Raw genomic sequence first — 14,376 nt, 5'->3', positions numbered from 1 at the left:
AAGCGCAGAGAGCTTGATTCAGACTAGAACTGCGGTGTGGAGACAAGAGTTTGAAATCCCCTTTCTCCATCACTTTACATCTAGATGGGCCTTACAATTAGTCTGCTGTAAAGAAGAAACCATACAGAAAAACTAGGAGTGGGATGCTGTGTGACAGGCCTAATTTGGTTAGTTCTGGTGCTGAAGAAAATCCAGGGCTGAGCACGTGTTCAGAAGCACCTTTATTCCTTAATTTTAAGTGTATGGTTGTCTGTGGTTCTCAGGGTTCTAGTAAAAAAGCAAAGTAGATCCTGCAGACCTGAACTGCACACACTCTAGATCTAGACTACAGAAGCTTCCTCTCACTCCACTTTCTATATGACCTTTTTCTTTTGCACTTTAAGATATAGGAAACTAGAACCTGGTCAGCAGCTACTGGGCTACATCTACTTTCTTCCTACTAACCGATTCCTACACAAACTTAAGGCAAGGCAAAGTGTGATCAGCCAGAGATGTTTTTTTCTAGTGTCCCCCCTTTATGCACCTCACCTACTGCCTCCTATGACTCAGCCATGGCCAAGCAAAGAGGGAGCAGCTGAGGGCCATAAAGGGAGGACTCCCCCAAGCCTCCTCCGCTGCACATGCTGAAGAGGAGGAGGTCAGAGTTCTTTGCTTATGACTCATCTTGTGTAGGAGAAATGACAAGCTGCATTATGAGGCATCTTTGAGATTAGGCACTATGCTAGGGCCAGATGGGAAGCCCCTAGCCTAGGGATTGGACTAAACCCCCAGGCCACAGTTGCTGGTTACTAACAGATGGCTTTAGACACATGCATTAAAACTGCATCTTCTGGAGCAGCCTTTAGACTGCATGATTCTGGGAGGGTGCATCACCCCTAGATTTTGTATAGTGCTACAAGAGAACTGCAGCAAAGTAGTGTAAATATATGCACCTGGAATATTTTCCCCACTTTCAATAAACTACAAAATGCTACTCCATCTGTATAATGTTAAGACTGGCTGATGAACTTTCAGCCTATATTCTTTCCCACAATAGGGTAAATACCTAGTACAGAAGACAAAATAATCTTTTTACGTAGTGCATTTTCTTTCTGTTATATGGAAGCTATACCAGTAGGTTTTCCAGCCTACAAGTCTGAAATGCTATCCTGGTTGAGGGGTGCTTCACATTACATGTACACACACACACACACACACACACGGACACAGAGTGCTATTGAAACAGCTGTGATAGAGACCACCACATTCATCATTAGATTTTTTCTTTGGGTTTTAATGTCTGGAAGAGATGAGCTCATCTGGAAATCAAATTACACTGAGCAAACAGACAGCCTGTAGAGAGAGCTGTAAATTTAGTCGAATCAGTATATGTAATTTTAATTTTATTTTACATAGAAAGGGCCAGGCAGAATTATTAGCTATCCTTGTTTGGATAAATTCTAGAAGATATATTTGTATTATTTCTACATTTGAAGGTGGCATGCAAATATGAAGCATGGCCTGAGACGCAACAGTGCAAGGAGGGGAATCTCTAGCTTGCAGGTCTAATTTGGACTGCAAGGCTGTTCCTTGTAAACCACACCCACCTGCCCCTCATCAGGCATCATATGGGGTATAAGGTATAGGATAGGTACCTGTGTGGCTATAAAGGAACAATCATGAGCATAAAGAGAGCTCCTGATTACTTTTTGATGGGGAAGACATGCTCCCAATCCATTTACGAGTGGTGGGAGGGTAGCTTGCTTCAACAGCACACGGTTTTCATAGAAAGCGCTGCTAAAACAGAGGGGGGAGTTTTGTTTTAGCAGTGGTTTCAATTATTATTATTTATTTTTTTAAAAAATACAACCCAACAACTGCCCAGTACAATACTGAACGCCAATAAATAATTATAGCTGAAACCAATTCAACTTGGCAGGCCAATAAATCTTATTTAAGCAAATGTGGCTGAGAATAAAAAAGTCTTTGGGGCTCCTCTAAAGGCCTTTGTTGATGGGGCATGTGCAATACTCCAGGTGTTAGCATGTTCCCCGCTGCTGAAAAAGCCCTCTCTGTTGTGGTAGGCATGGTGCTAGGATTTTGGCTGCTGATCTTAAACTGCCACAAGTGCAATCAATACAAGACTGCCCGTGTACCAGGGGAACACATTTTTGCCATGTACACAGCAAAGATCTTACTTACACTGTAGACACCCCCCCCCATAACACAACAAATTGGCTTTGAATGTCTTGAGAATTGCAAAAGTGGCCTGCAGCGAAGCACAAGAGGGCTTCCTGTACTAGAAATAAAGAAAACTGACATAGAGGATAGGCTCTGAACTGCAGCCACCAACAACAAGTGTGTTTCAGAAAGCTGTGGCCATTCTTAATATGCAAACCAAGCAGCCATTATTTTTTCTGTCTTTTCTGAAACACCTTCATATAGTAAGAAGAAGAAGAAGAAGAAGAAGAAGAAGAAGAAGAAGAAGAAGAAGAAGAAGAAGAAGAAGAAGAAGAAGAAGAAGAAGAAGAAGAATTGATATCCTGCTTTATCACTACCCTAAAGAGTCTCAAAGCGGCTAACAATCTCCTTTCCCTTCCTCCCCCACAACAAATACTCTGTGAGGTGAGTGGGGCTGAGAGACTTCAGAGAAGTGTGACTAGCCCAAGGTCACCCAGCAGCTGCATGTGGAGGTGCGGGGAAGCGAACCCGGTTCACCAGATTACCAGTCTACCGCTCTTAACCACTACACCACACTGACTCTCTAAACACGTCCCACTGATTTCAGCGGAACTCCCATCAAATAACTGTGCTTTGGGTTGCACAGTGCTCAACTAGTCCTTGGGGTTGCTTAAGTCAGTTGTCATTTATTTATTTCATAAAATTTATAGACTGCTTGATTGTAAAAACCCTCTCTGGCCGAGCACGAGGTGATATAGGCAACAGCAACTTAGCTATTCCCTTGGAGTGGGTAGCATTTGCCTCCCTCCTCGGTAAGCATTCACGTAGTAAACTATGCTGTGCTAAGCAGTATCTTCTTGTAATCAGATTAAAACACAGATGCATGTTTTTAAATGAAATTTAAAAGCAAGCAAAGTTACCTCTGGAGATTGTGGGCTTGGTTTCAAGCAAATAAGATTTCCTTCCACTGTAAGGGCAGACAGAGTAACGCAGAGCCCCAGATACTGAATCTGACTGAGGTCCTCCACATTGTTTCCTTCTAGGTCTAGAATCTCAAGGTGCTCCAACAGGCTAAGTTGACTTAAGTCAGCAATATTGTTATATGCTATGTAGAGTTCCTAAAGGAAACCAAAGGGACCTTATCAACATGAAGTTTTAACCATTGCACATTAAGTAATGACAATGAACCCATGGCTTGCAGTTTGAGATATGGCACAATACTGAATTTTAGACCCCCTCAAGACCCAGAATTGCCAAGCACAATACATGATAAATTATGATGGAAGTACCTTTTAAGTACAAGGAATGGCACTGATTTCTATCAGACCTAAAATTATTTTTTTAAAAGGCTCCTTAAGAAAGAAAGAATATGAACAGGAACTTAAGGTTCTGTGCCTCATAAATGCCTCATAAAAAGAAGTTGAACATTAAGTAAACAGGGCAACTGAAGAAATATTTCAAATCTGTCCTACCTTCAAAGAGCAGCAGGAAGAGATGCCATCTAAATCTGGAAGCCCACAGCGAGCCATCCAGAGGACTTGAAGATTAGACAATGCTGTTCCAAGGTCCCTTAAGGAAAGTTGAAACTGTAAGTTCCAAGGGTTATGTACTCAGTTCATTTTAATATTTTTCATCTTTGGCAAGGCAATAGAGATTTGGATTGAGGGTCAAATTCACCCATTATGTTTCACAGTAGCACACTTATATTCAGGAGCTCATACTCACGAGTAGTGTAACATGCAATTTTATTACGTATATTTATTTTTTAATTGCTAAATTTATCTATATTTTGATCCATTTTATGTCCAGTTGTTTTTAAAGACAGATTTGATCCTTATCTTTTATGCATATTTTATATGGTTTTATGTAAACTATTTAGGGTTTTTTGTTCATTAAGTTGTATATAAATCTAGTTGGATAAATAAATAACAGGAGATTTACAGAAAGCACATTTCAGCTTCTGTCGCAGGGATTTCTGATGTTGCAGTTTATCCTGCTCAGGTTCAAAAGCTGATGACAGCATACACTGACATTGTTTCTTCCTTGGCAGTTGGAGAGAGAAGATATTAGAGTAACCCGGCTGGAAAAAAGCTCTGCTTGGATTGGAACATGTATTGGTGTCACTGGGCCCCAGGCAATGAAGCTGGAGTAGGCAGCCCCATCACACCCACTGATTTTTTTCAGAGATACGAATTCATACATATACCCATCACACACATGCAAAACCACATATGTGCACCCAAACAGAGATACAGGATATAAGCCTGGGATAGCCAATGTGGTGCTCTCCAGATGACAACAGCTCCATTCATTCCTAATCATTGACCATGCTGACTGGGGCTGGTGGTAGCTGGAGTGGAACATCTGGATGCACCGATTTGGCTTCCCCTGGTGTATCCTTTTTCAGTTCTGCTCTGATTCCCCATGTGTCAAAACAATATTCTACCCTATTAATTTTCAAACTAAGTGCCAGAGATAAATGCTATAATAAGGTCACATATACATTGATTGATTAAAAGGAAAGTGTCTGTGATCCCAAAGTAACTGCCCACTGAGTTGGGTGTTCAACAATCCAAAACTAACTTGAATTAATTCATACCTGAGAGCTTGGCTTGGATAATTTTGCATTGCAGTATTTGAAAGTGAACCCAAAAGCTTTAAACTGAGTGTTTTCTCCAAGCAATAAAGGAATCTTTGGAGATGAAGTCATAGAAGCATAAAAGTGACTAACTACAGAATTCTATGCATGTTTATGTAGAAATCATTTCCACTGTGTTCACTTTAGCTTTCTCCCTGGTAAGTGAAGCTAGGATTGTTGTCTAAAAGGATTAGTAAAGTAAAATTGATCACTTATAATTTTCCAGAACTCAACATTTCAATATGCATTGCAAAATCCTTTTTTACACACATCCTTCCATAGTACACATTCATGACATCCAATTATTTGAGTTGAGGACACTTCTTGAAAACAAGGGAGAAAGCCAGTGTGGTTTGGCACAAAGTGGCATTTTGAGAGAACCACAATTTACTCAATAAATTGTTTAAAACTATTGGGAATAGGTTCATTTGAGCCAAAAACCTATTGGATAAATACCAGAAGAAGGCTCCCTTTGGCTTCACCAGTTTAAACCTAAAGTAATTCCAGATGTCATGTCAAAGATCCTGAAAGAAAATAAAAAGTGGTAGCCCAGCCTCAAAGCACTTCACATCAGCAACCCCCTGAAACTAATAGGAATTGCTGCCAATCACTTAGAATCATAGAATTGTAGAGCTGGAAGCGACCCTGAGGATCATCTAGTCCAGGCATCCCCAAACTTTGGCCCTCCAGATGTTTTGGACTACAATTCCCATCATCCCTGACCACTGGTGAAAGGTTGTTTTCTGCTGCTCCAGAGAAGCGGACACGGAGCAATGGATTCAAGCTACAAGAAAGAAGATTCCACCTAAACATTAGGAAGAACTTCTTGACAGTAAGAGCTGTTCGACAGTGGAATTTGCTGCCAAGGAGTGTGGTGGAGTCTCCTTCTTGGGAGGTCTTTAAGCGAAGGCTTGACAGCCATCTGTCAGGAATGCTTTGATGGTGTTTCCTGCTTGGCAGGGGGTTGGACTGGATGGCCCTTGTGGTCTCTTCCAACTCTATGATTCTATGATTCTATAGTCCTGTTAGCTAGGGATCATGGGAGTTGTAGGCCAAAACATCTGGAGGGCCGCAGTTTGGGGATGCCTGATCTAGTCTAATCCCTACAATGCAGGAATATGCAGCTGTCCCATATGGGAATCAAACCTGCAACCTTGGTGTTATCAGCACCACGCTCTAAGCAACTGAGCTCACTTGAAGGTCTCAGAAATGTGACTTTTTCAAACACAGATTAAACTTTGTGGTTGCAATTCTGCTTTTGCCATGTAGTGGAGAAGGGTGTAAAGGGGCTCCTCATAGGATTCCAGTATAACCCTCCCTCCCTTGGCATGCTGCCCCAGCATCAGGCATACCACGCAGCACCTTTAAACTGATGTCTTCTACCCCTCCAAAAGCCCAGCAGCCTGGCCATCCTAAATGGAGCAGTGAGCAGGATGAGATTAGAGAGTAGGTCTCTGCAGCAGCATAGGGTTCAAAGAGGTCTCCACGTCATGTGAATGTTCTGGTGCTTTCTCAGGATCTCTATGGGAGCACTTGTGCAAATTCAGGGCTTGTCCACATTTGGCTTTAGGGTGGATTGGAATCTGCCTGTCTTCTCTCATTAAATCAAGAGTCATCCACATGAAATTACCTTCAATCAGCTGCAACTATGTTATTTCCCCATCTGATTTCTGAACTACCTCGATCTGGAGATACTGTACTTCAATAAGTGGTGAAACATCCAAACCAAAACCACTCCACCCCAGGGAGCAGGCAGTTTGCAGTAGTTTTATATAGTTGGCTCAGTGCTTGGTTCTACTAACCACCTTTCCACACCCTCTACTTCCCCTTTTAACTTTTCATTTCTTGCAGCTCTGGCACTTAGCTATCTCCTGTGGCTCCTCAAATGTCTACTAATTTTCTTTTAACACTGATGAGTGCAAAAGCGTAATTCTGCACAAGCACTACCACAACAGAAAACTCCATTTAATTTGTACAGATCTATGCTTCATTTTTTCCTATTTTTCTAACAGACTTCTTTTCCACTAGCAATATGAATTTTGTGTTCTTCTGTTTATCAACTTTGACTACATATACATACATAATTTCTTATATTTGGAATTGAAGGTTTGCAATAATAAATTGAGAAGAAATAGCTGGTATCACTCCATTTTTTATGGCTAACTTGTTTGATTTCCTTTTGTAATAATAATTTTTAAAAAATCACTTGGAACAGCTTCCAAACTACACTAAGGAATGTAAACAATGGCCTCCAAGACCCTCTGCTGGGTAGTTTCTGCACATGCAGTAGCGTAGCAAGGTGGGGGTGGGCCGCCCCGGGCTCCACTCTGGGGGGGGCTCCACTCGGGGCGCCCCTCCCTGCCCCTCGCCTCCGCCCGTGCGCACTGTATGCGGCTCGTGCTGGCTGCCCCGTGAGCGGCAGCCCGTTACGGGCCGCTGTGTGCGAGCAGAGGCCCATGGGGCTGCCGTGCGCCAGCAACAGCGCATACTGACTGTTCATGTGCAGCATCCCGGTGCGTATGGAGTGAGCACATGCCGGGATGCTACACATGTGCAGCCAGTACATGCTGCTGCTGGCGCACGGCGGCCCCACGAGTCGCTGTGTGTGAACGGCAGCCGGGCTGGTGCTGCTGCTCCCACGGCAACCTTACGCGGGAGCAGCAGCACCAGCCTGGATGGACCGCGCATGCGTCATGATGTCACGATGCATGCGTAGCGACGCCCCGCCCCCAGAGAGCGCCACCGCCGTTGCCGCCCCGGGCAGCCAAGTGGCATGGTTCGCCACTGTGCACATGCCCAGTTTCTGCTCAAATGGAGGGTGTGGAATAAAGAAATTAGGAGGAGGGACAAACAACTGGCTGAGCCATGCTGGAGAATGAGAAAGTCTGTGGTGCCAGGGGCTGCCAACCCCTTTCTGCCAGCACGTCTCTTGAGTCTATGCCAGTATAGTTTACAATGCAAGATAAATACAAGAACTATGTTTACATTTATTACCCTTTAAAAACATGAATAAAGAGAAGGGAAGATAAACTTGTACAGCACTAAAATAAAAGACTGATTCTACAAAATCTAAAAAAACCCAGGGCGGTACATACTAGCAGGTACTTCCAATGTGAAAAGATAGCCCATATCTAAACATGTTCCATGGGAACTCCTTCAGTACCACTTGGTATTTCTAATTTGCAGCCTCTGTACAAGTAGGCACTTTTGATCACATTGTTTAATAGTTATTAATATTCCAATGCCTAATAAGTTGTTTAGACCTCTCTCCTAACTTACATATTAATGATCATTACCTCAATTCCTGTTGTAATGCGTTCTTGAGATGCACGAAAGATTTTTTATTTTTTTTGAGCTTGCTGCATACATGGGCCTTTTAGCATTAAAGAATACATTTTATAATGATAATCTATACCTGTGTCTCAAAAGGATCTTTGCCATAAATTGAAACTTATCCTTTTGGCAATATTTCTAACAAAAGAATAATATATCATTTTCTAGCAAATAAACAAAATAAAATAATAATTTGTAGACTGTGACCAACTTATGAAAATACATTGTATAAACTGCAAATTTCAAGTTTCAAGCTCTGAATTAAACAATGTGATCAAAAGTGCCTACTTATTATCCAATGGGATAATAAGCAATGCAGATTAATTTACTGTCCTTAAGCCACTTTTCTCTTAGCTTGATATTGGAGGGCAATTGTCTTAGAAAGCAGGTAAGTGACAGACAAGAGTGAAAAACTAACTCTTTATAGATCCCATCTTTCTTGCTGAAGATTATGTTCTACTCCTTTCTGTAACTGATGACACTTTGGACCACTGTTGCCATGGAGACTGATAAGGATGGGCAACTCTCCTGCCAGCTGCCTAATTACACTATTATCTCCCAACATTCAATTCTTTGCGTTTTTCTCAACGGTTGATGATAATTGTTCCTCTCTCATTTCTGACTAAATCACTTAGAAACCTACATAACCGCTGGGAGCAATGTGTTGCAGGTGCATTTCAAATTGGTTAGATATGTACGTATCTGTTTTCAGACAGACAGCATCATTTGTGGTATTGGGTTCCTGAATAGAAATCTCGAGGCTTGCAAACTGAGATTAGATCTCTGGTTTGCTACAAACAGCCATATTTCTAAATATCGCAACCAAAAATGAGGGCAAGAAAGAGGAAAATATAATATCAAGTATCCATCACATTAAGTCAGGTGTGGAGAACTTTTGGACTGCCAGATGCTGTTGAACTACAGGTTCCATCTTCCCTGGACATTGGTTATGCTTGCAGGGACTAATGGGAGTTGTAGTTCAGCAATGTCTGGAAGGCCAAAGGTTCCCCACACCTGCATTGAATGGAAAGGAAAATGATGAAGAGCTGGGATTTTTCATAAAGAAGAGAACAATCCTTACTAACAGGTTTGATGAAAACCAACCATCTGCCTGCTAAAAGTCCCAGCAGCACAATTCTTTACATTGCTCAAAAGTAAAATCCACTGGATTCAATGTGAATTACTACCATGTTTGTGGATATAGGACTGCAGCCTGATTCTGGGACCAAGATGTTGCTGCAAGGATGGGCTCCTCAGATAGTTTTCAACCTCTGGGCTCTACATAAAGAGAGAGGTCAAATAATTTTGAAACCTGATACATAATAAAGCCATCCAAGGTGGTGGCCATCACTATGTCTTTGAGAGCAGAATTCACAGTTGAATTATGTGCCTTGTGACAAATGACTTTTCAGGGGTCTGCCCTCAATCTTCCAACATTCAGCTTTACTGGATGGTCCCAGGTTATCACTATCCACTTTCTCCATACAATGCATAATCATATACACCTCTACCATGTCCCCTAGTAGAGTCCTGGTAGTGCAAGAGGACTCCCCTGACTCCCCAAATTTGCTCAGGAAGGTCAGGCAAACCCTCAGAACAGTGTGTGGGGAGAGGAGAAATCATTCTGTCTGGCAAGGAGAGATGGTTGCCTTGTCAGAACAATCCATCTACTACAATATTGGATTCCACCCCGTACTGTATGTTTATTGGCATTCTTACCTTAGGCCTCCAGGCAAATGGAAGCCACTGTACATTAACTGATAAAGCAGTGCAAAGGTGACTCAAAACAAATAGGGGGTTTTGTGATACAGTACTCTGAAAGTGACAGGTCACTTAATAGTTGAGGATTACTGCATATCCCCAAAGCACAGCTACGGATGCTGCATCTAATAGAACAGCCTACGTTTTAAGAAAGTATTTATCTAGGATTTTACATATATCCTTTTACTCATCCCTGAAATTAGAAAGCAGAAGCAATTAGATTAAAAACGGTGGCTGTTAGCCAGACTAGAACGAATACCCCATTAGCTTTGAAATATAGTCCTTTTTGCCAGAATCATTAAGGAGATAAGTAACATATGTCATCATGCAAGAGTAAAAGATAGTTTTTTAACTTGCTCTCTTCAGAGAGTGTTCCATGTTTCTCCCTCAATTATTACTTCATAAATCTGATATTACTTGGCTGGAGAGAGATGGATGGAAGCAATAGAGTAAAAGCCTCATAAAATAAGTGTAAAGTAGGAAATTAACAAGGACCTAAAGCAATACCTTTTCATCACATTCTGTGTACGAAGTCTCCCTACTGACCGCGCAAAAATAAGTAGGCCAACCTCTAGATATTTGAGAAATAAACCTGCAACCCACAAAGTAACACACAAATACTGAGCGACTTTGCTGCAATTGCAATGGGGAAAGCGTGGGCTCTCACCCTTGAGACAGGAGAAATAAGGTCACTTTGGTCTTGGCATTAAAAAGAGAGGGCAGAGAGTGTAACAGGTTCAGAAAGGTTTTGCAATGAGTTCCAAATATGGTTTCACACAAACACTTCCTCCTGCAGGCTGGAGAAGAAAATTTAGTGTTTCCCACAATTACTCTATGACAGGAAGGTTTTCAGGCCTTCTCCCTTGGTATAATTGTGCCTACTATCTTGTTGCCAAACTCAGCCATAAGCTCTGCGTGCTGTGTTATATGGTCACAGTAGTGCTTTTGCAACTCACCACCACATACTGTATAATAATATTGCGTGGAACGACTTACTGTCACTTGGAAAACCACGTGTGGTTCTGTTATTTGCAGATCGTCAGTAGTGCTTATGTCTTTCTAAAAGGTATCGAGATATATTTGCTCTTTCCATGTGATTTTTTGAGATACAGAAATTTCTTAAGACTACAAAAGCATTCCACTTCATCCAGTAAAACAATAATAAAAGTAGAAACCTCACATTTTTCATTTCCAAAGCAGTGCAAAACACACCTAAACACTATGAAAATAACTTGGCCAATGGAGTTGTAGTCAAATAACATATGGAGGGCCACAAGTTCCCTAATCCTGCAACAACAGTGAGATTTTCCCTTTATATAGCAGATTCAGAACTAGCTCACTCTTTCTGGATATTGAGAGGTGGTGCTGTGGGGTGGGGACAGAGAGTGAAAGCGTACTCTGGACTTTACTTTGTGTACTATAGCTCCTTACCTCACTGACATAAGCATGCTGCTATTCAGTTTCAGTTGTTTTAGATTAGGCAGATAAGCACCTATAAGAACAGGGAAGAAAAGGAACAATTTTCAGTTTGGTAAAAGCAGTCTGTGCACGATCCTCTTAGACATATAATGTCATAACTGCAGTTGTTTTAATGGTACAGCTTATATATTTGTTCACCATAATTTCTTATTGATTCCTGTGGTGCAACATATCTTCTCTGACTAATGCCATATGAAGAATCCATACTAAGAGAAGGCTTGCCTGGAAGTGATCACATACTGTCAGATTATATTTTATATCACTAGTAACTTGACATTTTAAAAGTTACCTTTGAGAACCTCTCCCTGTGTCCTACATCTGTTTCTGCTGGGAACTATTCCCCTCACCTCTCAGATTTAAAGAAGGATTGTTGCTTGTGGTGTGCACACTCTTCCCATTTTCACCGCTGGTCAAACAGGTTCTGCAGAATGTTGTATTTTGTATGTGTATATATTACAGGAAGCAAAACCTTTTCGACACTCACTCAAGGACTGCTGCTTGTATCCAGCCAATGTTTACTGACTTATCCATCTCCCCCTCTCTTCAGATTTATACACACAACCTTTGTTGTTGTTGTTGTTTTAAAGCACTGCGTATTCAGCTAAGTTTTACTCAGAGCAGACTTGCTGACTTAATGAACATGACCAAGCTGCCTTAATTTCAGTGAGCCTACTCTGAGTAAAACTTAATTAAATACCACCCACTGTATTATCTAGATATAATTCATAGTTGTGACCATTCACACTTTCAAACAAGATTTTCCTTATTCTATATGTTACAAATTATTAGGGCCACAACATCTGGTCAAACCATTTGATCTATTAAAAATCTTTCAATTAATTAACACCCTCCAGCACTTGCAAAAACAAAGATAAGCAGTAAGAGTGAAATGTTATTGGGTGTACATGTGTTCTGTATTCTTTTCTGTTCCACCCATATGCAAGTGGGGGTGGGGAGTCTCCATTTTGATCTTACAATGCGGTTAGGTAGAAAATAAGATTCAAATTAATTGTCCAGTTTCTGAATCATTCAATAAGTCTTAAAGTTTTTGTAGCACAAGCATTTTCTTACTGCTGCTATTGAACATTAATGAAGATTATTGTTATGCATAGTTTATGAGAGCCCATTTCTAGGTCATAATCAGTATTACAAAGCAAATTGTTACAGGATAAATCAGTTCTGTAAGTAATGGGCTTCATGAAACAGATGCATGCCATATGCTTTCCCCTATGTATGCATATTTAACGAAGACTATTTTCTTTTCGTCAGAAATCTTCAAGTTCATTTTTTCCCCATTAAACAGTTTCTTGTTGGTAGCTTCGAGGGATGGTTTACCAACCAGTATTTTCAAATAAGGGCTTATTCAGCTTGCTTTGAATATAAATCCTGTCAGTATTTAGAAATGAAAGCTTTATAAATGTCACCTCCCTCAAGAAAAACTCCAGAAAGAAAGCTGCTCCATTTGGAACTTTTCTACCTCTTTAATATTAAAGAGATTTTCTTTAGCTCCAACAGACATAAGAACAGCCTGCTGGATCAGGCCAATGGCTCATCTAGTCCAGCATCACGTTCTCACAGTGGCCAACCAAATGGCTGTGGGGAAACCCCAAGCGGAACCTAGGTGCAACCGTACGCTCCTCCCACACTAGTGATTCCCAGCAATGGACATTCAGCGGCAGACTGTCATTGATAGCCTTTGCTTCCATGAATTTGTCTTTTAAAGCTAACCACTTGGTGGCCATCACTCCTTGTGGGAAAGAATGCCATCATTTAATTATGTGGTGTGTGAAGAAGTACTTGCTTTTGTTTGCTCTGAATCTTATAACATTCAGCTTCATGGGATGTCCATCGGTTCTAGCATTATGAGAGAGAGAAAAGCTTTTCTCTTTTGACTTTCTCCACACCATGAATGATTTTATGACTCCATTTAACTCTAAACTGTAAAGCTCCATGTGTCATACCCTCTTCTCATAGGGCTGACTTTTCTTGATCATCTGGGTTGACTTTTCTGAACTTTTTCCAGCTCTACAATCCCCTTTTTGAGATGATGCAGCCAGAACTTTACTCAGCATTCCAAATGTGGTTACACCATAGATTTGTATAATGGCATTATGATATGGCAGTTATATTTTTAGTTCCTTTCCCAATAATCCTGAGCATGGAATTTACCTTTTCGCAGCTGCAGCACAATTGGCTCTAATAAAAGGCTAAGAGGGTCTGAGCCAGAATAAAATGTTTTCTCACCAAAGTTTCCAAGGCTGTTCTCTCTTGTGTCTACATGCATCTCTAGAGCTTTCACTTGACGCAGATCATCTAGCCCAGTCAGTGTTTTCTACAACAATAAGCAAAGAGTATGAAACTTGCATCCTTTATCATGATATTCTACAAAGAAATTAATGCAGCTAGTAATTCAGTCCTACACAAAGGGTTCTCAGAAGGCCCCAAACTTGATGTTTAGCTTCTGTGTTAAACATCCATACAGCTTTGGTTCTCTAGGGAAGGGTGGGAAATATGTAGCAATACGACAGAGAATTACTGTGGAAAGAGAAAGAAAAACAGCTGAGCTACTTGGGTAAAGTCTGGGTTTCCCAGAACTGATGGGAAGTTGGTAGTGCTCATCTTGAAACCTCTTTCGAGAAACAAACAGCATAATCTTAACTGTGTTAAAATCTACTAAGAAGAAAGTTATATTGAATTCAATGAGGTTTACTCCCAGATAAGTGCGGTTAGCATTGCAGTCTAAAATAGGAAAATATATAGTCACTAGAGACAAGAAGTAGACAAAAGTTGTTTCCTTTTTTTCCTTTATAATACACCTTAGACCTGCAGTCTGCGTTTAAGGCTTTGCAGGAACTATGTAGGGCACCATCTAGTTAGCATACCATTCTGAAGGGCACCTAAAGCCCTAGCAGTCAACATATATATTAATGTAAGAATTCTGCTCTATAACTGAAGAGGCAGAACTCTATTAAAAATGAATATTAGTATAAATGTTTTTAAATGTA

General features: G+C 40.9%; 1 protein-coding gene across 6 annotated transcripts in view; it reads right to left on the bottom strand.

Moving 5' to 3' along the window:
* The window catches only part of LRRC56 (leucine rich repeat containing 56), a 40,215-nt gene that overhangs the window by 12,510 nt on the left and 13,329 nt on the right, over positions 1 to 14,376 (bottom strand). For 4 of the 6 annotated variants that reach the window (XR_015948887.1, XM_088665740.1, XM_088665744.1 and 1 more), the window contains 4 exons: positions 13,616 to 13,703; positions 11,324 to 11,384; positions 3,633 to 3,729; positions 3,081 to 3,278 (listed from right to left, as the gene is read on the bottom strand). Coding sequence is in view for 5 of the 6 variants with exons in the window: in XM_088665740.1 (XP_088521866.1) it covers positions 3,081 to 3,278; positions 3,633 to 3,729; positions 11,324 to 11,384; positions 13,616 to 13,703 (444 nt within the window). In the remaining variant the exon portion in view is untranslated. Of the gene's footprint in view, positions 1 to 3,080; positions 3,279 to 3,632; positions 3,730 to 4,101; positions 4,194 to 11,323; positions 11,385 to 11,660; positions 11,731 to 13,615; positions 13,704 to 14,376 lie in introns of those variants that run through there. The other 2 variants (XM_088665750.1, XM_088665753.1) reach the window with 2 other exon arrangements.

Source organism: Zootoca vivipara, chromosome 1 (assembly GCF_965207765.1).
Source record: "Zootoca vivipara chromosome 1, rZooViv2.hap1.1, whole genome shotgun sequence".
NCBI classification, from domain to species: Eukaryota; Metazoa; Chordata; class Lepidosauria; order Squamata; family Lacertidae; genus Zootoca; species Zootoca vivipara.
The sequence above is the reverse complement of the archived record's forward strand: the minus strand, read 5'-3'. Positions and strand labels throughout refer to the sequence as shown.